The 27652-nt window shown below is 38.0% G+C and overlaps 1 protein-coding gene across 1 annotated transcript in view; it reads left to right on the forward strand.

The window, feature by feature from the left end:
* The first annotated feature begins 2355 nt into the window (after nt 1-2355).
* LOC136125081 (uncharacterized) overlaps nt 2356-27652 on the forward strand; it is a 110339-nt gene continuing 85042 nt past the window's right edge. Inside the window, exon 1 of the mRNA XM_065879909.1 lies at nt 2356-2431. Coding sequence (XP_065735981.1) covers nt 2356-2431 — 76 coding nt within the window. The remainder of the gene's footprint in view (nt 2432-27652) is intronic.

Genomic DNA, 27652 nt, shown 5'->3' on the forward strand with positions numbered 1-27652 from the left:
GTACAATTCATTAGTCTTGAAATCAGCTTAGTGAGTGACCAGCATCAGGGGAAAAAGATATAGAGTTGCAGCTATAAGGGAAAGTAATTCTGTGAGACTTTGGTTTCATAGTATACATATATATTAATACACATGGATGTAAGCAGATGGGAACTTTGTTGCAATGTAAGATATGTTTCTTACTATAGGCTGGGTTAAAAAAAAGTTTGAAAACCATTTTTCTGTAATGTTGTTAGGATTAAGTGCCTACCACAGCTCCTGTTTCATAGATAGGCATTGAAAGAAAGACAGCCTTGGAGAAGTCATAAGGGATATTTTGGCCTTGTTGGATTTTGTTGTATTTATACAGATTTGGTCTTTATTCCAAGAGCTATAAAACTGAAAGCTGGTTTGTTACTTCAAAATGTTATTGCACATGGAAAATTATTTCTTATTTGGAAAATTATTTAACACATAAAGGTTTTTTGGGAAAGTATTGTTTGGGGAATTTTTATACACAGTAGGTGGAAGTGAATGATTATATGACCACTTGGAGCGCAATTTGGCAATACCTAGTAAAGTTGAGATATGTATACTTTACATCCTAATGAGTTCCAATCCATGTGCTTATGTCAAAGGAGACATGCAGGAGGATGTTCATTGGAGCATTATCTGAATGGCAAGAATTTGGAAAGAACCTAAAAGTCCCGCGGTAGATGTTTGGATAAATAAATTGTGGTATGTTCATCAAATAGAATGCTAAACTGAACTAAGTTAAATGAATAAACTAAGCTTCATTTATCAATAATGATAAATCTCAAACCAAAAAGGGTAGAAAAGCAAGTTGCAGACAGATACAGTTTGATGCCATATATTTAACATTTAGAAACATCCAAACAGTACTATATATTGTTTATGGACACAAATATATGTAGTAAAAAAATTTTGGCCTGGAATGACACATATCACTGTTGGGATAATGGATACTTCAAGAGAGGGAGGGAGGGAAGGAATGGGATTAAGTAGGTATTTTAATTGTATCTGTAATGTATTATTAAATCTTGGGGGAAAAAAAGATCTGAAACAAATATAGCAAAATGTTGAGATCTGGTCAGTCTAGCTGTTAGGTACAGGGGCAGTCATAATTTTTTTCTGTATGTTTAAAATATTTAAATAATAACACACATTTCTTTACAAAGTTTAGTGTACAATTCATGGCACAGATTAAATACTCAATGGTATCTATTAAAAATAACACATTGTTTTGAGGTCTAGAGAACAATGAACTTTCTGAGAACTAGGGCTTAACCTACTTAGGTGATCTTCCAGGATTTCCAGTAAGATGAAAATTCAGTTCAGTGTAGACATAGGTTAAAAAACCAGAAAGTAGAATTATTGAGCGTCGGTTTTTATAATATGGAACCAGAGCTTCAACCTAGACATTTTTCTTTGTGCGTGTGAATCTGCCACCTTACTAGGCATGTTATTTGCCCACTGCTCTTCTAGGATGAGTCACAGCATTTGTGATTACCCTTGAGAGGCTCCTGTGGTTTCTCAGATGGATTTTGTCGTAGTTGTGCTTCAATGTGTCTTAGCTTGGCTCCTGCCCTTATTGTGTTACAGATGTCCTCTGCTGAATCATCATGAGCAATTTCTTGAAGATCCTGGTTAACCAGTTTTAGTACTTATTCAAAGATCTGTTGTGCTAAGCATTGTAAGCCTGCATTCTAGATTCTCAGTACGCTCTAATCTAGTGCTATTTGATAGAACTTGCTGTGATGATGAAAATGTTCCATATCGGTGCTCTTTGGTATTGGCAGCCACTAGTCACATGTAGCTATTGAGCTTTTGAACATGGCTGGTACAACCTAGGACTGAATCTTTAATTTTACTTAATTTTGATTAATTTAAATTTAAATAGTCACATATGGCTGCAGGCTATCATACCAGACAGTGCCGCTCTAGTCTTGAAAAGACGGCTAGGTTTGATTACTAGCACTGAATTTTCTGAGCCTGTTCTCCTGTATTTAAAAGGGGACTAGTAATTCTTGTCCTAACCACCTCTGGGGATCCTAGAGAGAAGTTAAAGGGTATATGAGAGCCTGTTGAGAAAAGACTAGTCACATGGGATGTTATGTACAGTTGACCCTTGAACAACACGGGTTTGAACTGCTGGGATTCATTATACGTGGGGTTTTTTTCAGTAGTACTAAATACTATAGTACTACATGATTCACAGATTTTAATTTCTTTGGCCAAGCTGTGCAGCATGCATGATCTTAGTTTCCCTATCAGGGATTGAACCCGTGCCCCCTGCAGTGGAAGTGCAGAGTCTTAACCACTGGACCACCAGGGAAGTCCCCACAGTTTGAATACATGGATACCAAACCACCTGGAGAGACCTCGCAGACGGAACGACTGCGCACAGGGAGTGACCTAAACTGTGCAGAGGGTCAGGGCCACTAACTCTGGTGTTGTTCAAGGATTAGCTATAATAAGAGCCATAAAACTGTGCTGCTTATTTAATTGCAGTTCCACTTCTAGGACTTGATCCTAGGAAAATACAGTTTTTACACATTCCTGATTATCTGTAAGGATAGTCATCAAAGATTATTTACAATTGTATTAGTTTGCTAGGGCTGCTGTAACAAAGTACTACAAACAAGGTGGCTTAAACAACTGAAGTTTATTGTCTCACAGGTTTGGAGTCTTGAAGTTCAAGATCAAGGTGTCTGCAGGGTTGGTTCCTTTCGAGAACCTGTTACATGAGTCTCCCCTAACTTCTGCTGGCTTGCTGGCAATCTGTGGCATTCCTTGGCTTGTCACAGCATCTCTTCCTTTTTTTTTTTTTTTTTTTTTTTGCGGTACGCGGGCCTCTCACTGTTGTGGCCTCTCCCGTTGCGGAGCACAGGCTCCAGACGCGCAGGCTCAGCGGCCATGGCTTACGGGCCCAGCCGCTCCGCGGCATGTGGGATCTTCTCGGACTGGGGCATGAACCCATGTCCCCTGCATCGGCAGGTGGACTCTCAACCACTGTGCCACCAGGGAAGTCCTCTGGTTTCTTCTTATAAGGACACTAATCCCATCATGAGGACCCCACCCTCATGACCTCATCCAAACCTACTTACCCTGAAAGGCCCCACCTCCAAATACTATCACACTGAGGGTTAGTACTCCAATATAAGAATTTTGAGGGATCACAAACATTCAGTTTATAATAACAACTAATAAAAACCATGTTATAAATGAATACTTAATAACATGGAGAAACATTTATAAAATATTTTTAATGGGGAAAACAGATTGCAAAAAACTAAGTAAAGTAAGTTCCAAACTAGGTCAGTAAAGTAGAAATACTGTATATTAATTGAAAAAAACTGAAGAGATATATATATATATATATATATATATATATATATATAGTAATGTTAAAATAATTACTTTAGGTAACACGGTAGAATTTTGGAAAAGGTTTATCTTTTTTAATGTTTTCTACAATGAATATATACTAGTTTTGTAATAGAAAAAAAACCATAATACCTTTCTAGGATTGGAATCGCCAGGTCAAAAGCAAAGAATTTAAACATTAAAAAAAATGTAGTAGGCATTTCTTCCTGTAATATTTGTGACCTTGTTTATCTCTTGTTTTGGTTAAAAAAACTTTGTCTAATGCCTTGATATGGGCTCTTAATTTTCTTATTTCTCAGATGTATCTAACCTTACAGTCTTTTATTTTTGGTCTCACTATGTTGATTTAAAGCAGGTCTCTTAGAGATAGCAGTTGTTAGAGTCTAATTTTTAAAAAAATCACTTTATGACTTTTGGTATTACTGTGTCTCAGTGATTTAGAAGCTGTTTTATTGACCTAGTAACTTAGATGTGTGATCTTGAGAAAGTTATTTAATCTGTCCATCATGTTTTCCCATCTATAAAACGGAGGTAATATTAGTATGTACCTAATAAGGCTATTGTAGGGAATAAATGGCAAAATACATTGAAAACACTTAGAATGGTATCTTGCCAATAGTAGCAATAAGTAAATATTTATTATTATTTTTCCTGTAGGAAAGTTTAGCTGTTTTATGTGACAGCTTCTATGAATATAAACAAATACATATGTATGTGTAGTCTGTATTTATATGTTTATAAATGTAACATGAGTGGGATATTACATGTGCTTTTATTGATTTTTCGCTTAACGTAACTTTGGATATCTTTTTTTTGAGGTACGCGGGCCTCTCATTGTTGTGGCCTCTCCCGTTGCAAAGCACAGGCTCCGGATGCGCAGGCTCAGCGGCCATGGCTCACAGGCCTAGCCACTCCGAGGTATGGGGGATCTTCCCGGACCGGGGCACGAACCCGCGTCCCCTGCATCGGCAGGCGGACTCTCAACCACTGCACCACGAGGGAAGCCCTGGATATCTTTTTATGTCAATAAAGATAGGTCTATATCATTGTTTTAAATGTTTACATAATATTCCATTGCATGTACCATGATTTACTAAAATATTTCCTTATGAATGGGTATAATTTAGGATATTTTCATTTTCTTGATAATACAAATGTAACTGTGATTAATATCCTTGTGGTTAGAATTTCTCCTTACAGTAATTTCAGTAAATTCTTAAAAGTGTTCTTAGGGCTTCCCTGGTGGCGCAGTGGTTGAGAGTCCGCCTGCCGATGCGGGGGACGCGGGTTTGTGCCCTGGTCCGGGAGGATCCCGCGTGCCGCGGGGCGGCTGGGCCCATGAGCTGTGGCCACTGGTCCTGCGCATCCGGAGCCTGTGCTCCGTGGCGGGAGGGGCCGCAGTGGTGGGAAGCCCGCGTACCGCAAAAAAAAAAAGTGTTGTTAGTGTTTTGTAAAAAGCACCATGAGTTCCAGGACTTTATAGAAAACTCATTTGGGACTCTGCCCCAAGGAGGTGTGTGAAATACTGTTTTAATTATTGAAGGCATGCATTTCCATAATGCTATGCCTTTGCATATGCTCTTACTTGTATTCTCGTTTTCCAGCTGAGAATGACTACCTGTTTGTGATCCTGCTTATATCTGCCTCCCTCTCCACAACCCAAACCAAACTAAATCCAAAGAAAATCCCAATTGAAAATCAGAATCTTTTTTTCTTTAGGTTCCTTATAGCATCTTTTCGTACATCCATTTATCATTCATTTAGCAGGTATTTGTTAGTGCCTTTTATGTTGTAGACACTTGACAGGGTGCCAGGTTGAGTGATAGTAGATAACAGAACATGGTTCCTGCTCTCATGGAAGTCATAGACTAGTGGGTGAGAAGAGAATAGGTGATCAAAAATAAATATGTAAATGTAAATCGTCATAAATATTTTAAAGAAAAAGAACTGGGAATAAATAAGAGGGTTTTATATCTGCAATGAATGGTTAAAGAAGGCCTCTCTGAAATGTGGACATTTAAACTAAAACCTGAAAGGTGAGAAGGAGCTAATCAGTAGACTATTGGGGATGGGGTGGAGGAAGAGCGTTCCAGATCGAGGAAATGGTCCCATTGGAAGATCCTGTGGGTGAAAAGGGATTATAGTATTCTAGGAACTGAAAGAAGGCCCAATGATAGGCTAGAATAGAGGGAAGAGAGTAAAGCCAGAGAAGTTGAAAAGTAAGCAGGGCCAGATCAGGCAGAATTTTAGGCTGTGGTAAAGAGTTTCGATTTCTAATGGGCAGCCATTGAAGGACCTAATTTACATTAAAAAAAATCATGGGATAGGGAGTACCCTGGTGGTCTAGTGGTTGGGATTCCAGGCTTTCACTGCTATGGCCTGGGTTCAATCCCTGGTCAGGTAACTGAGATCCTGCAAGTCATGTGGTATGCCCAAAAAAACCCAAAAAACAAAACCCAAAAAACTCATGGGGTAGAATGGGTGTAGAATACATTGGAGAGGGCAGGATTGAAAATTGGAGGCTAATTAGTAGTCTACTGCAGTAGACCAGGTGATATATGAGGATGGCTTAAACTATTAGGTTAATGGAAGTGGAGATACAGAATAGTCGATTGATTTGAGCACTATTAAGTAGGTGGATTGACAGGACTTGATTGATTGGAAATGGAGGGTGACAGAGAAGGGGTCCTTGAGAGCTGATTCACAGGTTTCTGGCTTGAGCAGCTGGATGGCAGTGCTGTTTACTGAGGTACCAAAGATTGGGTGAAAGAATAGACTTGGTGGGAGGATCAATCAAGAGTTCACTTACAGAAATATTAAGTTTGAGAAACCTGGAAGGCTGGTCTGTAGATGGGCATTTGGAAATTGTAACCATAGAGATTGTATTTTAAACCGTGGAAGTAGATGATATCATTTACAGAATAAATAGAAAGGGAGAAGAGGGTATGAGACCAAGCTCAAGGGGACTCCAGCAATCTGAGGGGTTGGTAGATGAGGAGGAGGTGATGGCAAAGGAGACTGTAAAGGAGCAAACTCATATGCAGCACACAAATCAATAGATGTCATGAAAGTCAAGATGAGTCTATTTCAAAGAGTGAGTTGTCAATTTACAATAGAGTCAGATGAGAATTGAAAAGTGTCCGTTGGATTTGGTGGCATGGAGTTGACTGGCCTTGTCGAGAGCAGTTTCAGTGGAGTAGTGGGAGTGGAAGCCAGACTAGAATGGTTAAGAATCACTGGGAATTGGGGAAGTAGAGACAAATATGTGTCAACAATTCTCTTATAGTTCTTGTTCCCTGTTTGGATAATATGGCTGCTTCCCTGCTAGACTCAGTTCTTTAAGGGCAGTGGTGATGTCATAGTCACTTTTCTGACCTCCCTTAAGTTTCTTATACATAATTGGCCCTCGATAAAATGTTGAATGAATAAAACACCTTGTAGTTTGCACAACATACTATTCATTTTACTTTATAGTATTAATCTCTTTCAAATCTATTTATCATAAAAATTTCTGCTTTTAATTCTTCAGGGCCTCTTAGTATATTTTTTTTAGTTGTTATTAAGAAAATTTTTTTATGTCCTGTAGATTTTTTTTTTTTTGGAGCATGCTTTTTTCTTCTTTCATGAAATAGTTTCATGTTTTTTTTAAAAAGTATATACTTGATATGTTAAGTTTATTCTACGTTATTTTACATTTGTATAAAGCTGCTTCTTAGCCATCATTTCTGAAGCCTGAAAAGGTAAGAACTGAAGGTGTTTTTATATTCATTCATACCTATAAATGTTCTCTACCTTTCTAAGAATTTTGTCCAATTTTTTTTCTTGTATATCTTCCATGAAAACACTTAGTGGGCATCTTTATCAACACAGTTATTCCCTTTTCACAATCACTAGTTTCTCTAAGCTGGTTTTTAAGTCTTGAGCTTATGCTAGTTATTTCTCCATTGTGAGTATATTTTCCTAAGTTCTTCCCACTTTACTCTTTTCCTTTCAGTGTTCCTTTGCCTTGAACATTTCTGTGCTTTCCCTTTATATACCTTTCACTGTATTTAGGGGTCTTAAGAGAGACACATCCAGCAGATTATTCAGGTTAATATACACTCTTTATTCTTAGCCAGGGCTTTTGTCCTGATTCCTAACCTGTATCTGCTTTCTGCTTTCCTTCTCCAGTGAGCAAAGTAGGGAACTGAGGAAATCTCAGCACGCAGCTTTTATCTTGCACTTTTAAATCCTAGAGCAGATCCAGGCCTAAGAAACTACCTCGATTCCTTTCTTCTGGCCTTAGCACTGCTTATATCCCTAGGGCCACAGGGACTTTCTAAGGAGAAGGCATTGTCAGTGCTCTGTTGAAAGAGTACAGAAAAGAGAGAATTACTATTTTCCAGCCTCATAATTTTGTAATTCCTTCAGTCTGCCTACTTAGATTTAGAGAAACAGCACCAATCATCAAATTGCAGGGATGAGTTAGATCCATGAAAATAAGAAATGAAGACCAAGGAGCTCAGTTACAGTTTGGGAAATTGAGTTTAAGATGGGTCTAGGCAAACAATTGGGGACTGAGTTGAGAATATCAGGTCTTTTGCTGGTTTTGATTTTTTTGGATGTTGAGTACTGTAACCCTTCAAGGTCCTGGATGCAAATCAAATTGTTGATTTGATCTTGAAATTGGAGAATGTAATTCAGCTTTGATTAGAGTCAAACAGAATCTGAGGCATCAACAGCACATTGTCTAGTGCCGCCATTCCTATACTAGTTTGAGATTGAGACCCTTGAGGGCAGAGAGGGTATCTTTATCTCCGTGTTACTTGGCACAGTGCCTGACAGTAGGCCCTCAGTAAATATTGATGTAATGAACCTAAAATGTAAAAACATCTGCATACCAGAGACTGCTAATGCTCATCTGCTCTGCCTTGGCTCCAGAAACGAATTCTTAATCCTTCACATACTTTATTTTCTCAGATCTTTTTCACCATCTCTACCTCTACTACATTAGTGCAAGCCACCATCATCTCTCATCTGGACCACTGCAATAGCTATCCAATATATATATTTTCTTTCTTCCATTTGTGCTCCCCTGAGGTACATTCTCCAAAGAGTAATCAGAGCTGTCTTCTAAAAATGTAAATCAGATCATGTTACCTGTCTACCCTGACCTTCCAATGGCTTCCCAGTATATATCTCTCACTTTTTAAATCTATTACATTCCTGAGTTAGGAGAGCTGACATTCTGATAACGAGAAATTCTTTTATACAGTATTTCTACTCCCCTCTGCCAAACACACACACACACACACACACACACACACAGAAAACATCATTAGCAGCAGGCAGAAAAGCTTCAAAAGAGAGGGACAAATACATTTTAAAAACCCAGGGCCTCCCTGGTGGTGCAGTGGTTAAGAATCCGCCTGCCAATGCAGGGGACATGGGTTTGAGCCCTGGTCCGGGAAGATCCCACATGCCGCTGAGCAACTAAGCCCGTGCGCGGCAACTACTGAGCCTGAGCTCTAGAGCCCGCGAGCCACAACTACTGAGCCCACGTGCCACAACTACTGAAGTCCGTGTGCCTAGAGCCCGTGCTCTGCAACAAGAGAAGCCGCTGCAATGAGAAGCCCGTGCACCGCAGTGAAGAGTAGCCCCCGCTTGCCGCAACTAGAGAAAGCCCGCGCGCAGCAACAAAGACCCAATGCAGCCAAAAATAAATAAATAAATAAATAAATAATATATATAAAGGTTCCCTTTAAAAAAAAACAAACCCAGACCTAAATAAAATATCCATGTAAAGGTCAATATACCTTTGCAACCTTCTCATCTAATTCCTCAGGAAAGCCCTCTAGTGTACATGCATTTCATATAATGGTGTCACTTATTGAGCCCTTCTCTAGGTCTGAGGAAAGAAATGAAAAGATTACTAAATTCTTTAAGCGTCTTCTAATCAAAATGGAGGAAGCTAACAAGGATACCTACTGGAAAGATATCTATACTCTCCAGACCAGGAGAATGGCAACTTACCATAGTAATTAAAAATGTAGATAGGTCTTGAAGTCAAACTGCCTGAGTTTGAGCCCCAGCTCTGTTACTTACTGGCTACGTAACCTTGAGCAAATTGTATAAACCTCTCCCAAACCCAGTTTCCTTATGTGTAACATGGAAATAATACCACTGCTTATCTCATAGTTCTGTGGGGATTAAATCAGCATTTAAGGGATTAAGTGGCACTGTGTTTTCAAAACTGTTAGTTGTAGTTTTCGCAGTTCTCACTATCATCACTATAATCCTATTCCATTCCAGTGTCTTGTATTTATCTCCATTGTAGCATTTGTGTTGTAACTTTCTATTTCTGCATCTATTTTCCCACAGACTTTAAGACATCCATTTTTAAATTTGTATTCCACTAGCGCCTAGTATACTTGACACACAATGTACATCTGGGTTAATCTGAATAAAGACTAATGTTTAACACCTCTAAATTAGTGGCCCCTTGTACAGAGAATACAGACTTACAAAATCTGGATAAAGCATAAGCAAGCTTTAATGTTGTCTCCCAAGGTCTAGTGGGGAAGAAAGGGAGGATTCCTTTGTCAAATATGAAAATTGAGGGGTTTTTTTTGTTTGTTTCATTGTATATCAACGTCAAAGAATGATGGGTAGAGTTCTGACAGCCTTTGGGTCCCCAAAGAACCTCAGTCCTTCAGCTACTAGTTCTATTGTCTCTACTATCCCAGAGAAATGGCCATTGGTCCTTATGTTTTATGGGGCCAAATAGATGTGGCCTTTAACTCTTTAATATGTCTATGCATTCAAGGATTGGGCACGGATAATCCATTATTCCTAAAAATATATAAGTAAAAGCCAATTCCATGTTTATATTTTAGGTGTAGCATTGGCATCTAAACTCAAAACTGCCTTATTATAATTACATTGCATCAATCAATTTTATATGTAACGCCCATATTTTCTAATTATGTGAGGGAATTTGTAGTTACCAAATTGGTTACCAAGGAAAGTCTTGTTGCAAAGAACTGTATTTATGGTATTTGTTTGGGGGAGTGTTATGGGTTCCAAAAAAGGAATTGTCTCAGGGACCCCTTACCAAGATTACATTCAAGGAATTTTACAGAAGTAATCTGATGAGTAAAAAAAGAATTCTGGCCTTAAAGAGTTTTTGCCCATTATAGGAGTTAAGATTTTGATATAAATAATTGCCAGGGGAGGTAGAAAGTAAGAGATGCATGTAAACTGCTGTGGGAATTTGGAGCAAGGAGACTATCTTTGACTGATAGTATGTTGGAAAAAAATTGGGAAATTTGGTAAGAGAGATAATATTAATGTGTGGTGTTGAAGAATGAATTATTTTGAACATGTGGAAATGAAGTGTATTGTGAATGTCCTTATTAAGGACAGGAGCCTATGTTTATTAATGGATTTTCTTTTTTGCATAATTGCTTTCTGCCATTTTTGGTAACAACATTAACAGTTATCATCATAGCTAACATTTATTGATGGCCTACTATGTGCCAGAACCTAAGTGCTTTACCTTTATTAACTTAATCCTCATATATCTATTATCTGTATTTTAACATTTTTTCTGCTTTGTTCTTTCCTGCCAGACATTGCTTTTTTTAAAAAGAAATTTTTATCAAAGCTATATGTGTGTATAGTTTAAAGGGTCAATCAGTAAGTACTATACATTGTGTTACCACAAACAGCAGTCTCCCGTCCTTCACATTGGAAGTTTCTTTAAGGGGAACTTTAAAAAAATTTTTTTTTGACCATGCCATGCGGTTTGTGGGATCTTAATTCCCCAACCAGGGATTGAACCCTGGCCATGGGAATGAAAGTGCCGAGTCCTAACCACTGGACTGCCAGGGAATTCCCAAGGTGAACTTCTTTAGTACTTGCAAGGGCAAGCAAGGTGTTAAAGTAGAAGCTATTTATTTGTTACTCTCTCCCCCTCATCTCTTTCCTCCTTGCTTTCTTTATGCTGTATCTTATCTGTGGGTATAGGGTGGCCAGCAATCAGTGCATCTCCGGTTCTACAAGATTATAGCCATGAGTTGTAGTGGTTGCTCCAGCTTTCTCAGTCTTTGGGTTTCATGTCAAGAATGTCATCACCTTTTTCTTCTTAGCTTCATCTCCCTTCTAGTTCTTCCTACCTAGGTAGAGGCTACCATTCTCTCTCTCTCTCTCACCTGGACTTCTGCAATAGCCTTTTTATTGGTTTTTGCTTCTCTCCAGTTTATTCTACATACAGCAGCCAGAATTACTTTTCTAAAATATAAATCTGATCAGGGTACTACTCTGCTTAAAATCCCTTAGGATAAAGTCGATCTCCAAATTCCTTGGACTGGTTTCCAAGGCACTTGATGGTCATCCCTGGCTTTCACCTTCACTCTTGCCATTTTCTGTCCCCACTCTTTAAGTTCCAACCATAATCGAACTACTAGAGATCCCTCAAATGCAGTTTTCCTTCTCACTTCTGGATACATAAGGAGTAAAGATATGAAGATAATTGTCAAGTGTAAGCCTACCCTTGTGAAAACCAGCAAAGCCACACATCTAGGTTTCCTAGGAAGAACAGGAATCAGACCCTCAAGAGAATAGAGCTTACTTGGGGAATTAAAAGGTTGTTCAGTGTGAATGCAATTGTAATAAACAGGCTATCTTGTTACCACTGAACCTCAGGAATTTGTCAGTGTGGAGTGGAGACATAATAAGTGTTTGGTTTTTCTCCATGATTTTTTTTTTTCTTACTTTTGTCCTCACTTTTTCTCAGACTTGTCTGTGTGATTCACATTTTTCTTCCCTAAATGAGGTGCTGATTGATTTGGTCAGTCACTATCCCTTATAAATGCTTATTTCTAGCATAGTTTTTCTTTCAAAACATCTGTTGAGATGCTATGTAGTCTACTGATTGACTACCCTTGGGGCTGATGATCACCCTTGATTTAATCAAAGAGGGACAGGATGGTGGGGTCATGTTGTAGATATAGGTACTTAAATACATGAAGAATTGCACTGGGTTGCTTTCCTTAGCTCAGGGTCAATGATACAGTGTTTATTTTAGCAAGGCACCTAGAGCATAATGGACTCCTTTTCATAGGTGAATGCCAAGTGGCTAGGTATAGAGTTCCTGGATTGCCATTTTTTGTCATTTTGTCATTAGAAGAATGTCTATAGATGGTGCTTTTCACTAAAATATTTTTAGGTACTGATCCCTTCTTTTTTTTTTTATTAATCTTATCTGATACGCTTGAGCTCTTTCTTCATCTGAAGAAAACTTCCTTTTGTATTTGAATATTACTTCTGTTCCATTTGTTCTTGTATCAACTTCAGGAACTCCAATTATCAATGTGTTAGAGCTCTGCTACTCTCGCATCCGTCCCCTCACCCCTTAAAATTATATTAATCTTTTCATTTTTTTTCCTTTTTCATTCTTAGAGATTTTCTTAAATTTCTTCTTTAAATCATCGCTTCGGTTTCTTCAAAGTTGACTCTTCTCTCACTACTTATAATGAATTTTTATAATTTTTCTTTAAAAAAATTTTTATCATTATTTTATTCCTTTTTTTTTTTTTTTTTTTGGCTGTGCAGTGGCTTGTAGGATCTCAGTTCCCCAAACAGGAATCAAAACAGTCCATGAAAGTAAAAGCCCAGAATCCTAACCACTAGGCCACCAGGGAACTCCCTATAATTTTTCTTATGTTTACCTTAATATTCTTGTCTCACTGAGCTTCCTTTCTTTATCTGCCTCTCAGCAGGCTTCCTTATTATTTTAGTCTTTCATTTTGCTTCTGTGACTCCATTTTTTAAATATTTAGAAGCTGTGAAATACTGCCTAAATTTTGTTTTTTGCAATGCGTAATTTTAAAAATGTTTACTTTTGAGTGCTATTTTCTTGTTACATTGTTTTAGAATCATTTCATGGTCTTAAAAAACAATTAAAATATTTTTTTCTACCCAAGAATAATGAGATATTCATTCATATGTGGCTTTTTTCCCCTCTAGAAACAGGGTATTTCTTAGATGGCCTCACTCTCCATTTCCTGTTAGAAGCCTCCACTTAGATTTTAACATAAGGCCCTGATTGCCAGTTAAGTGATCCAGCAACCTCAGGAAGTGAGGAGGGAGCCCTGGCTGCAAATCATCTTATTAGCGGAAACTTCTCTTTGTGTAGAATTTTATTTGTATTTGGCAAAGTTGCTATATCAGGTTCAGATCTGGTATGGCTGCCCTGCTGCTTTGTACCAGAATAGTCCCACTTTCTCCTAGAGAATGGATCTGCTTGGTGTAGCTACCTTTGCTGCACTAGAAAATGGTCTGCCACTTGACAGTTTATCATAAAGGAGAGGGAAGGAAAAGGACATCTTGCTAGCCAGTAAGAACACCTGAGTCAACTCCTGTGTTCAGTTGTTTGACAGATGTCACAGTTAGTGCATCTTTATGTCCAAATATTTGACAAATGTAAAAGTATAATACAACAAAATATGCACATTAATAATTGCAACTATATTAAAAAAATATATACACTATAGCAGATTGAAAACAGGGCAGTAGGATTATATAGGATTCCTATCTTTTAAAATGTTAACTTTTTTTTTTTTTTGCGGTACGCGGGCCTCTCACTGTTGTGGCCTCTCCCGTTGTGGAGGACAGGCTGCGGACGTGCAGGCCCAGCGGCCATGGCTCACGGGCCCAGCCGTTCTGCGGCATGTGGGATCTTCCCGGACTGGGGCACTAACCCATGTCCCCTGCATCGGCAGGCGGACTCTCAACCACTGCACCACCAGGGAAGCCCTAAATTGTTAATTTTTAAATAAGAAGGAAATGGTGGTTATCGATTTTGACAGGTGACACTTCTTTAATGCTAGATTCTAAAACAGGAGGTTACAAACCAGGGAACTAGTGCCGCAAGTCTTTGGAAATTATTTCATAAGAAGGACAGGCTAGAACAAGGCAGGTTAGCCGTTCCCAGTGCCTGAGGAACCAGGTCACTGGATGCAGAGTCAGTGTGAATAGGATTATTTCCTATAATCTCAAGGGTGCCAGTTGTAGATCTGATTCTTCAGCAAGGTCAAGGAAACTCAGGAACAGAAGTTACAGCGTTTTTGAGGATTAGGCATAGCGTAAATAAAAAAGAAATAATCTTCTCTTATTTTTGCTTTTAATTGTAAGCAGTCTGGAGCCAAATGCTCTGCTTGTCCATTTTCTATTTAGCCCTGACTTCTCAGGTTTTCATATTGGCGGAGTCTTTTTAAATTTTTTTAAAAAATTAATTTATTTACATTTTGGCTGCATTGGGTCTTCGTTGCTGTGCGCAGGCTTTCTCTAGTTGTGGCAAGCGGGGCTACTCTTCGTTGCAGTGCGTGGGATTCTCATTGCAGTGCCTCCTCTTGTTGTGGAGTACGGGCTCTAGAGCACGTCGGCTTCAGTAGTTGTAGTGCGTGGGCTCAGTAGTTGTGACTCATGGGCTCTAGAGCACAGGCTTGGTAGTTGTGGCGCACGGGCTTAGTTGCTCCGTGGCTTGGTGGAATCTTAAAGAGCTTGTGTTCAGTCATGATTATCTCCTTTTTTGCACCTTTTACTTTTCTCCTTGTTTTTCACACCTGTTAGTAGCATGGAATTAGATGATGAGGAATTGTGTGCTGTAGCTGTAGCTCCTCTCAGCTTTGACTATGAAAATACTACTTTGAAATTAACTTCATATTTAGACAGATAACAAGTTTGTTGATCAATCTGTTATTATTTTTTTTTTTGTGGTACACGGGCCTCTCACTGTTGTAGTCTCTCCCGTTGCGGAGCACAGGCTCCGGATGCGCAGGCTCAGCGGCCATGACTCCCGGGCCTAGTAGCTCCGCGGCATGTGGGATCTTCCCGGACCGGGGCACGAACCCGTGTCCCCTGCATCGGCAGGCAGACTCTCAACCACTGCGCCACCAGGGAAGCCCCAATCTGTTATGTTTTAACAGTTAGTGGGAATAGTTTATAGTGTAGAGCCTTACAGTGTTTTCTTATTTTAAATATATACTTAATGTTTTTCAAACTCAAAATTCTTCAGACTTTAAAATTAAAGTTTTAATAAGTGAACAATATAATGGTGAATAAAGATTTAAAAACTTGTGAAAACCTGATAACCTCACATCTGTCCCCATCTCATTTCCTGAGGTAACTAATGTTAACAGCCCACTTGGTATGTATCTTTCCATACCTTTCTTCCTATTCACAACAACAATCATATTTACACATCTATTAGGGTGTTTTAGTTTTTTTAATAAATTTTATTTATTTATTAAAAAAATTATTTATTTTTGGCTGCATTGGGTCTTTGTTGCAGTGCACGGGCTTCTCATTGCAGTGGCTTCCCTTGTGGAGCACAGGCTCTAGGTGTGTGGGCTTCAGTAGTTGTGACACGTGGGCTCAGTAGTTGTGGCTCACGGGTTCTAGAGCGCAGGCTCAGTAGTTGTGGTGCATGGGCTTAGTTGCTCTGCAGCATGTGGGATCTTCCTGGACCAGGGCTCGAGCCCATGTCCCCTGCATTGGCAGGCGGATTCCTAACCACTCTGCCACCGGGGAAGCCCCTCTATTAGGGTTTTTTGGTTTACTTTTTTTCTAACAGCTTGAGATATAATTCATATACCATACAGTTCATGCATTTAAAGTACAATCCAATGGTTCTTACTGGATTCACAGTTGTGTAGCCATCAGTACAGTCAATTCTAGAACATTATTATCACCCTCAAAAGAAACTCCTTACCCATTAGCTATCACTTCTTTCCATTTTCTCCCAACCTCTCCAGGTATAGACAACCACTAATCGACTTTCTTTCTTTACAGAATTACTTATTCTGGATTTTTCTTATGAATGGAATTATACAATATATTTGTCTCTTGCGGCTGGCTTTTTTCACTTAGTGTAATGTTTCTGAGATTTATTCAAGTTGTAGGTTTTATCATATTCTGTCCCTTTTTATGGCTGAATACTATTCCATTGTTTGGATGTATCACATTTTGTTTATTCATTCATCTGTTAATGGACATTTGGGTTGTTTCCACTTTTAGGTTATTATGAATAATGCTGCTGTGAATATCTGTATACAGTATTTGGTGTAGACTTTTAAAAAATTGAGGTAAAATTCACATTACATACAATTAACCATTTTAACAGTTCAGTGGCATTTAGCATATTACAATGTTGTGCAATTACCACCTTTCTCTTTCCAACTAGAGAAAAACATACCATACTTACTAAGTAATCACTCCCTCTCCCTCCATCCCCTGGTAACCACTAATCTGCTTTCTGGCTCTGTGGATTTTCCAATTCTGGTTATCTCATATAAAAGGAATCACAGACTGTTGTCCATTGCGACTGGCTTCTTTCACTTAGCATGTTTTCAAGCTTCAGCCATGTAGCATATATCAGCACTTCATTCTTCTTTGTGGCTGAATAATATTCCACTGTATGGCTATACCACCTTTTGTTTATACATTCATCAGTTCATGGACATTTGGGTTGTTTCCACCTTTTGGATATTGTGAATAATGCTGCTATAAACATTTGTGTGCATGTTTCTGTGAGTGCATATGTTTTCATTTCCCTCAGATATATAACTGCTCCTACAAGCCAGATGGTAACTCTGTGTTTAATGTTTTGAGGAACTGTGAACTGATTTTCAAAGTGTACCATTGTTCATTTCCACCAGCAGTGTTATGTGGATTCCAGTTTGTCCACATCTAAGCCAACAGTTGTTGTTATTCTGTTTTTTTGCTTTTTAGCCATCTTAGTGGGTGTGAAATGGTATCTCATTTGCGAATACCAATTTTGATTTACAGCTTTGTTTTTATATACATTTCTGTAATGACTAATGATGTTATACATCTTTTCCATGTGTTTATTGCCTATTTATATTTCTTCTTTGGAGAAATACCTATTCAGTTCCTTTGTTCATTAAAAAATTGGGTTGTCTTTTTATTAAGTGGTAAGAATTTTTATATATTCTAGATATAAAACGCTTATCAGTTACAGGCATACCTCATTTATATACTGGTGTATCACCAATACCCTGTATAGATACTGTGGGTTTGGTTCCAGACCACCACAATAAAGTGAATATCACAGTAAAGTGAGTCACATGAATTTTTTGTTTCCTAGTGCATATAAAAGTTATGTTTACACTATACTGAAGTCTGTTAAGTGTGCAGTAGCATTATGTCTAAAATGTTATGTACATACCTTAATTTAAAAAGATTTTATTGCTAAAAAATGCTAACCATCATCTGAGCCTTCAGCAAGTTCTAATCTTTTTGCTGGTGGAGGGTTTGAAATATTTTGAGAATTACCAAAATGTGACACAGAGACACAAAGTGAACAAATGCTGTTGGAAAAATGGCTCCGATAGACTTGCTCGATGCAAGTTACCACAAACCTTCAATTTTAAAAAACACAAAATCTGCACAGTGCCGCGGTATGCCTGTATATGATTTGCAAATATTTTGTCATTCTATGGTTTTTCACCTTCTTAAAAGTGTCCTTTGACATGAAAAATTTTAAGTTTGAAGTCTAATTTATCTATTTTTTTGTTGTTGCTTATACTTCAGGTGTTATAAATAAGAAACCACTGCCTAATCTAAGGTCACAAAGATTTACACCTATATTGTTTTCTTTTTTCTTTTTAAAAAACTTTTTGACTGTGCCGCACAGCATGTCGATCTTAGTTCCTCAACCATGGATCGAACCTGTGCCCCCTGCATTGGAAGCATGGAGTCTTAACCACTGGACTGCCAGGGAAGTCCCCTACACCTATGTTGTTTTCTAAGAGTTTTTACAGTTTTAGCTTTTACAGTTAGGTCTTTGATCTCTTTTGTGTTAATTTTTGTATATGGTATGGGGTTTTTGGTTTGCTTTCACAAAGTAAAATTATATTTATACAAAGTGTATCATATTTTTACTTGACAATACATCCTGGTTATCTCTTCCAGTCAGTAGGTAGCTATGTATTATACTTTTAAAAGTCTGTGGTTAGAAGAAAGGTTTTACTTTTCCAATCTGTACACTTTCCTTCTGGGGCAGTACTTCCTATGAGTCTACCTGCAGTCACCCCTGCCTGCTGCTTTATTTCTTCAGACTCTATTCATAGTAAAACTCTAGGCCAGTTACTTTCAGGCTGTAGTTTGCTTTCCATTTTAATAAGGCATCCATCCACTTTGAGATCAACTAATACCCTGCCTGGAACATTCAGTGGTGCGTTGGCATTCATATAGTTAAATGTTGTTAGGGAGGCATAATCTAAAATAGATCTACCCTTTCATATTAACTATTCATACTCTTTAGACTATTATGAAACTATTGTTTCAAGGTAATATTTTTGTCAATTTGTGTTAGACAATCAGCAGGTGCCTAGACACAGCAATCAGACAAGAAAAAGAAATGAAAGTTGTTCAGATTGAAAGGCAAGAGGTAAAATTGTCCTTATATGCAGGTGACATGATATTATATATCAAAAACCCTAAAGACTCCTCACAAAAGCTACTAGAACTGATAGATGAATTCAGCAAGGTAGCAGGATACAAGATTAACATTCAGAAATTGGTTCCATTCCTTTACACCAACAGTGAAATATCAGAAAGGGAATGTAAAAAAACAGTAACTTTTAAAATTGCAACCTGCCAGGACTTCCCTGGTGGTCCAGCGGTAGAGAATCTGCCTTCCAATGCAGGGGACACAGGTTCGATCCCTGGTCTGGGAACTAGGTTCCCACATGCTTCAGGGCAGCTAAGCCCACATGCCACAACTACTGAGCTTGTGTGCCTCAACTAGAGAGCCCGTGTGCTGCAAACTGCAGAGCCCATGCACTCTGGAACCTGCGAGCCACAACTACAGAGCCCACATGCCCTGGAGCCTGTGTGCCACAACTAGAGAAGCAAAAACCTGCATGCCACAATTAGAGAGAAGCCCATGTGCTGCAACAAAGAGACCATGTGCCTCAACGAAGATCCTGCATGCTGCAACTAAGACCTGACACAGCCAAAAAAATAATAAATAAAATAAATATTTAAAAATAAATAAATAAAAGTGCAACCTGCCAGGTAAACTACTTAGGAATAATCTTCACCAAGGAGGCGAAAGACTTATATGCTGAGAACTATAAAACATTGACAAAGGAAACTGAAGATGATTGAAAGAAGTGGAAATATATCCCATGCTCTTGGATTGGAAGAATTAATATTGTTAAAGTGGCCATACTACCCAAAGCAATCTGCAGATTTAATGCTATCCCTATCAAATTACCCATGACCTTTTTCACAGAACTAGAACAAATAATCCTAAAATTCATGTGGAACCATAAAAGACCCAGAATTGCCAAAGTAATCCTGAGGAAAAAGAACAAACCAGGAGGCATAACCCTCCCAGACTTCAGACAATATTACAAAGCTACAGTAATCAAAACGGCATGGTATTGGCACAAAAACAGACATGTGGGTAAATGGAACAGAACAGAGAGCCCAGAAATAAACTCACACACTTATGGTCAATTAATCTTTGACAAAGGAGGCAAGAATATACAATGGAGAAAAGACCAGCCTCTTTGGCAACTGGAGTTGGGAAAGTTGGACAGCCGCATGTATATCAATGAAGTTAGAACACTCCCTCACATCCTACACAAAACTAAACTCAAGATGGCTTAAAGACTTAAGAATAAGACATGACTCCATAAAACTAGAAGAGAACACAGTCAAAACATTCTCTGACATAAATCATAGCAATGTTTTCTTAGGTCAGTCTCCCAAGGCCATAGAGATAAAAGCAAAAATAAACAAGTGGGATGTAATCAAATTTACAAGCTTTTACACAGCAAAGGAAACCATAAACAAAATGAAAAGATAACCTACAGAATGGGAGAAAATATTTGCAAATGATGCGACTGACAAGGGCTTAATTTCCAAAATATACAAACAGCTCATACAACTTGACAACAAAAAAATAACACGGGACTTCCCTGGTGGCGCAGTGGTTAAGAATCTGCCTTCCAATGCAGGGGACATGGGTTTGATCCCTGGTCAGGGAACTAGATCCCACATGCATGCCACAACTAAGGAGCCCACCAGCTGCAACTAAGGAGCACATGTGCTGCAACTAAATAAAAAGGAGCTGCTGAGCTGCAACTGAGGAGCCCATGAGCCACAACTAAGGAGCCCACCTGCTGCAACTAAGACCTGGTGCAACCAAAATAAATAAGTAAAATAAAAAAAAAAACACAATCGAAAAGTGGCCAGAAGGCCTAAAGAGACATTTCTCCAAAGAAGACCTGCAGATGGCCAATAACCACATGAAAAGATGCTTAACATTGCTAGTTATTAGAGAAATGCAAATCAAAACTACAGTGAGGTATCACGTCACACTGGTCAGAATGGCCATCATTAAACAGTCTACAAATAACAAATGCTGGAGAGGGTGTGGAGAAAAGGGAACCTGGTGGGAATGTAAATTGGTGCAGTCACTATGGAAAACAGTATGGAGGTTCCTTAAAAATCTAAAAACAGAGTTGCCAGGGGACTTCCGTGGTGGTCCAGCAGTTAAGACTCTGCACTCCCAATGCAGGGGACCCTAGTATCCCACATGCCACAACTAAAGATCCTGCACGCCACAGTGAAGATCCCACATGTGGCAACTAAGACCCAGCACAGCCAAATAAATTAATTAATTAAAAAAATAGAGTTGCCATATGATCCTGCAATCCCACTCCTGGGCATATATCTGGAGAAAACTATAATTCAAAAGGATACATGCAATAGCTCATTCACTTTGCTGTACAGCAGAAACTAACACAACATTGTAAAGCAACCATACTCGAATAAAAATTATTAAAAAAAAGATACGTACATCCGTATGTTCCTAGCAGCACTATTTACAATAGCCAAGACATGGAAACAACCTAAATGTCCATCAACAGATGAATGGATAAAGAAGGTGTGGTACATATACACAATGCAATATTACTCAGCCATAAAAAAGAATGAAATAGGGCTTCCCTGGTGGTGCAGTGGTTGAGAGTCCGCCTGCCGATGCAGGGGACACGGGTTCGTGCCCCGGTCTGGGAAGATCCCACATGCTGCGGAGCGGCTGGGCCCGTGAGCCATGGCCGCTGAGCCTGCGCATCTGGAGCCTGTGCTCTGCAACGGGAGAGGCCACAGCAGTGAGAGGCCCGCGTACCACCAAAAAAAAAAAAAAGAATGAAATAATGCCATTTGCAGCAACATGGATGGACCTAGACATTATCATACTAAGTGAAGTAAATCAGAGAAAGGCAAATACCATGTGATATCACTTACATGTGGAATCTGAAATATGATACAAATGAACTTATTTACAAAATAGGAACAGACTCACAGACATAGAAAACAAATTTATGGTTACCGAAGGGGAAAGGGAGGGAGAGATAAATTAGGAGTTTGGGATTGGCAGATAAAAACTACTATATATAAAACTGATAAGCAACAAGGTCCTCTTGTATAGCACAGGGAACTATATTCAATATCTTGTAATAACCTACAATGAAAAAGAATATATATATTTAACTGAATACTTTGCTGTGCACCAGAAACTAACACAATATTGTAAATCAACTATACTTCAATTAAAAAAAAAGAAAAAGAGCATCTGGGGTAAGAGTTGACTTCACTGCCAGCTAGAGAGGGTTAGGAGCAAACAATCTAAATAAAACAAGATGACTTCTCCGCTTACCAGGCTTCTTAAGCTGTTCTGACCAATTCTTTTCTCCAAAATATACCAGCAATTTTAAGTAAACTCAAACCAATTAAAAAATAAAAACAGGTGCCAACACTGAGATGACACAAGGGTTGGAATTATATAACAAGGATTTAAAAACAGCCATCATAAAGATGCTTCAGTGAATAATTATGAACACATTTGTAACTGAACTAAATAAATGAAAAGCTGGAAACTCTTGGCAAAGAAATAAAGGATATAAAGAAGAACCAATTGTTAATTTTAGAACTAAAATAATACAGTAACCAAAATTTAAAAACTCAATGGATGAGCTTAATAGCAGAATGGAGAGGACAAAGATTCAGTGAACACAAAGATGGGACAATAGAAATTACCCAGTTTGAACAAGAGAGAAAATAGATTGGGGAGAGAAATTAGATGAAGACAACCTCAGAGACCTGTGGAATTATAATAAAAGATCTGACATTCATGTCATAAGAATTCCAGGAGAGGAAAAAGAGAATGGAGGTAAAAAAGTATCCAGAGAAATAATGACTGAAAGTTTCTCAAATTTGGCAAGAGGTATAAATCTACAGATGTAAGAACCTGAGCAGACTCCAAACAGGTAAACCCAAAGTAATCCACACCAAGACACATCATAATCAAACTTCTGTACACTAAAGACAAGGAAAAAAAAAAAAAAGACAAGGAAAAATATTGAAAGCAACAAGAGAGAAATTAGACCTTACCGATATAGGAGAAAAACAATTTGAATGACCATGGATATCTCATCAGAAACCATGGAGAACAGAAGGAAGTGACACAACGTCTTTCAAAGGCTGAAAGAAAAGGACAGTTAACTCAAAATTCTTTACCCAGTGAAAATATCTTTCAGGAATAAGGGAGAAATCAGTATTTCTTAGATGAAGGAAAAATAATAGACTACTCTAATGGCTTAAGGGTACCTACTGCTTGGGCCGCAGACGCTACAGGCCGAAGATGAGGCAGGTCCCTGAGCCTCCCCAAACCTTTCTACAAAGAGGTCTCTGTCACAGAGGGTGGCTGAGAGGACTGAGGGGGACCTCAGAGCGTGTGCAGAGCACATGAGCCTGGCCCCAGGTGGGCGCTAAATCAATGGCGGATATTAGTTGAAAAAAGCTGATAACGACTCAACAGTAGGGAATTGAACCTTTTTTTTTTTTTATGAAAAAGAATCATTGATTTTTGTCCCCAAATCATATATTGAATGCCTACTGTAATGCGATGCACTATTTTAGGTTCTTGGGACACAACAGAGAACAAGACAGGAAGATCCCTGTTTCTTTTGGAATGTACATTCTAGTAGGGCATGAGACGGAAGTACAGATGAAGAATAAATGAATTTAATAGTTATGTTAGAGAGTGGTGAATGCTATGAGGAAAAAGTAGAGCAGGGGAATGGGGGATGACATTAGATAGAAATGCCACTGGAACAAATTGAGGAGTGACATGAGGCAAAGCCATGAAGGAGGCAAGGGAGTGAGCCATGTGGCTATCTGGAGGAAGAGTATTTCCAGCATGTGAAAAAGCTAGGAGGGAGGCCCAGAGCCAGGAGGGAAAGAGCTAGGAGGCCTGTGTGGTGGAAGAGACTGGTCAGGGGAGACTGATAGGACATGAGGTCAGAGTGGCGGGAGGAAGTAGTGGTACAGATCAGGTTGGGCCTTACACGGCTGTAAAGACTTTGGCTTTACTCTGAGTGAAACAGGAACGTTTGCAAGGTTTTGAGCAGAGGAATGATGTGTTTTGGATAGTTTTTAATAGGGTCATTCAGGCCGCTGTAGAGACTAGATTGGGAGGGAAACAGGGACACCTGTTACTAATAGATCAGGTAATGAACATCACTCAGCCATCAAAAAGGCTGACTTCAAAGATGATGATGACAGCCACTGTGGACGTGCTCACATTTTCTTGCTGAGCCTGGTGAATATGCCAGGCTGTAGGGAGGGCTTCCCAGGTATCATCTCCTTTAATCTCAGGACAACCTGCAGAGGGCAGTGATATCGCTGACCCCGAGGCTCAGAGATGACTGCTCAATAAATACTTGCTACTTAAGTCTTTTATTTATTTATTTATTTATGTAAAATAAACGTAACAAAATTTTAAAAAAGAAGGACTTAAGGAAGTTCTTGGAACAGAAAGGGAATGATAGAAGAAGAAATCGTGGAACATCAGAAAGAATAATGGAAAGAGAAAAAATACGGGTAAATACAGTAGACTTTCCTTGAGCTTCTAAATTATGTTTGACAATTGAAGTACTGTCCCAGTGGCTCTCATCTTTGTAGAGGAATTACTTAAGTTGGTTATATTATAAATGGAGTAAGAGTAAAAGGGACTTAAAGAGAGATGGCTTCTGTACTTCCTTGAACTGGTAAAATGCTGACCTCTATAGACTATGATGTTATATATGTAAAGTGTAATACCTAGAGTAACCATTAAAAGCTATATAAAGTGATACACTAAAAATACTGTAGATAAATCAATTTGCAGTTCTTTTTAAAAAATTGAGGTATAATTAATATATAATATATTAGTTTCAGGTGTACAACATATTTGTATACACTGCAATACGATCACCACAGTAAGTGTAGTTACCATCCATCACCATCCAAAGTTGTAAAAAATATTTTTTTCTTGTGATGAGACCTTTTAAGATTTACTCTTTTGGCAACTTTCAAATATATACTACAATGTTATTGACTATAGTAATCATGCTATACATCACATCTTATAACTTATTTATTTTATGATGGGAAGTTTGTACCTCTTGAGCCCCTTCATACATTTTATGCCTCCCCAACTGCCATTCTGTTGCCTGTATCTGCGGTTTTGTTTTGTCTGTTCATTTCTTTTGCTTTTTATGTTCCACATATAAGTGAAATCATATGTATTTGTCTTTCTCTGACTTATTTCACTTAGCATAACATCTTCAAGGTCCATCCATGCCACAAATAGCAAGATTTTATTATTCTTATGACTGAGTAGTATTCCATTGTGTGTGTGTGTGTATACACACACCACATCTTCTTTATTCATCCATCGATAGACACTTAGGTTGTTTCCATATGTTTGCTATTGTAAATAGTACTGCGATAAATATAGTGGTGCATATATTTGTCAAATTAGTGTTTTCGTTTTCCTTGGATAAATACACAGAAGTGGAATTGCTGGATCATATGGTAGTTCTATTTTTAAGTTTTTGAGGAGCCTCCATACTGTTTTCCACAGTGGCTGCACCAATTTACATTCCCATCAGTAGTGCACGAGTGTTCCCTTTTCTCCACATCCTCACCCACACTTGTGGTTTCTTGTCGTTTTGCCAATAGCCATTCTAACAGGTGTGAGGTGATATCTCATTGTGGTTTTGATTTGCGTTTCCCTGATGATTGGCAAAATACAGTTCTTGAAAAATGTTCAAGTAACCTACAGGAAGGCAGGAAAAAGAAAACAGAAAAAAAAAAACCACTGAGAACAAAACCCCCCACAAAATAGCAGACTTAAGCCCTACCATTTAAAAAATTACATACAATATAAATAGTCTACATACCATTTAAAAGACAGAGTTTGGTAGAGCAGATATAAAAGCATAACCCAATTATATGATTGATGCAACTTGGATACACCTCAAGGGCCTTATGCTGAGTGGGAAAAAAACAATCTCAAGAGATCACATTTTGTATGAATCTGTTTATATAACATTCTCAAAATGACAAAATTATTGAGATGAAGAACAAATTAGTGGTTACCGGGGATTAGGGATATTGAGGGGAGGCGGTAGGTATAACTCTAAAGATCTTTGTGGTGATGGAGTAGTTCTATATCTTGATTGCACTGGTTCTTACACGGATCTACACGTGTGATAAATGGCATAGAACCATACACATTGTACCAATGTCACTTTCCTTGTTTTGTTATGTAAGATTTAACTACTAGGGGGAACTGGGTGAAGGTTACATGGGACCTCTCTGTATTATTTTTGCAACTGTCGCAAATCTATAATTATTTCAAAATAAAAAGTTGAAAAACCTATAGCAAATATCATATTCAATACTGAAACCTTAAAAATATTCCCTTTAAAATCAGAAAAAAATCAAGGATGCCAGCTATCATTATTTACATTCAAAAGTTTATTGGTAGGCCTAGCCCATGCAATAATATCAGACAAACAATATTTTAGGTTTAAAAAGAGAGAAAAAAATATAATTTTAGATAATATGATTTTCTACCTAGGGAACTGGAGAATCAAGGCATAAATAATAGAATTGAGTTTAGCAGAATTATTAGATACAAGATCAATTTTCAAAAGTCAGCTGCATTTCTATGCAATAAAAATACCATTTATTATAGCAAAAAAGAGTGCCATAGAGAAATCTAACAAAAGATGTATGGGACCATTTTGTGGAAAATTATAAAACAAGATATTAAAGGAGTAAATAAATGGGGAGACATGCTATTTTCAAGTATAGGAAACCTAAATATTTAAAAAATATACAGTCTCTCCATTTGTAGATTTAAATGTAGTTCTGATCAGAGTCGCAACATTAATTTTTGGGAACTTGCCAATCTGATTCTAAAACTTAAAAAGATTTGATTATCATCTGAAAACCCATGTATATAATAGCCACATTAAAAAATCAAAGAGAAAAAAACCTTATTATTTCAACTGATGCAGAAAAGAGTAGTTAAGGCACTGATGAACTAGGCAGGCGTCTCTTGCCTTACCAGGTATCAAGATTTTAAAAATAACATTATAGTTATAGAGTATTTGATATTTAAATGTGCACACATTATGACCAGTAAATAAAAATAAAATGGATGTCAAATTTAGTACAGTATTCTAAGGTTAAAGTAGTGACAGCTGAAGCAGTCTTTGTTACTCTCTAGGTATTAATATCCAAATTCAGAATAAATTAGTAAAACTAGGCTACCAGGATTCTGAGGATTTTATTTTGCAAGTAACACCAAACACAATTTGATGTTTCTTTAAAAGTGAATTGTGCTGGAATTTTACTGAAATCTGGTACATGTAATATGATCATCAAAACGTTGTAATTTATGAAAATAGTTAATTTAAAAATGGTAACTGGAATATTTTATGTTTCAGTGTCCTTTCACATCATTTCTTTTACCTCCTCTTCCCCTCATTTTACAGAAACTGGATTGACAAAAATCTTCATTTTCCAGAACAGACAGAATTTTCATTTCTATCTGAAAACCTTGAGGCCTAAGATAGTTATGCTTTTTGTCTAAGGGCCCATGTAATGAAGTGTCAGGACCAAGTCTACAATCAAGACCTCCTTGTTCCTAGGCATTAGCAGCTGCAGCTTTTGCTCCACTCCCATGGGCTTAATGTAGCTTTTTAAAAGTTATCATTGAAATATTGGAATATACTCAGTTTTTAGATGGTGTATCTTCATAATGACAAAGAAAAACATTTTCCTCTATGATTTCTCTCAAGGGCCTGTGTTTATTATTCAAGGGCTAGAGAAGACCCTGAATTAGCAA

The sequence above is a fragment of the Phocoena phocoena genome, chromosome 6, assembly GCF_963924675.1.
Source record: "Phocoena phocoena chromosome 6, mPhoPho1.1, whole genome shotgun sequence".
Lineage (NCBI taxonomy): Eukaryota > Metazoa > Chordata > Mammalia > Artiodactyla > Phocoenidae > Phocoena > Phocoena phocoena.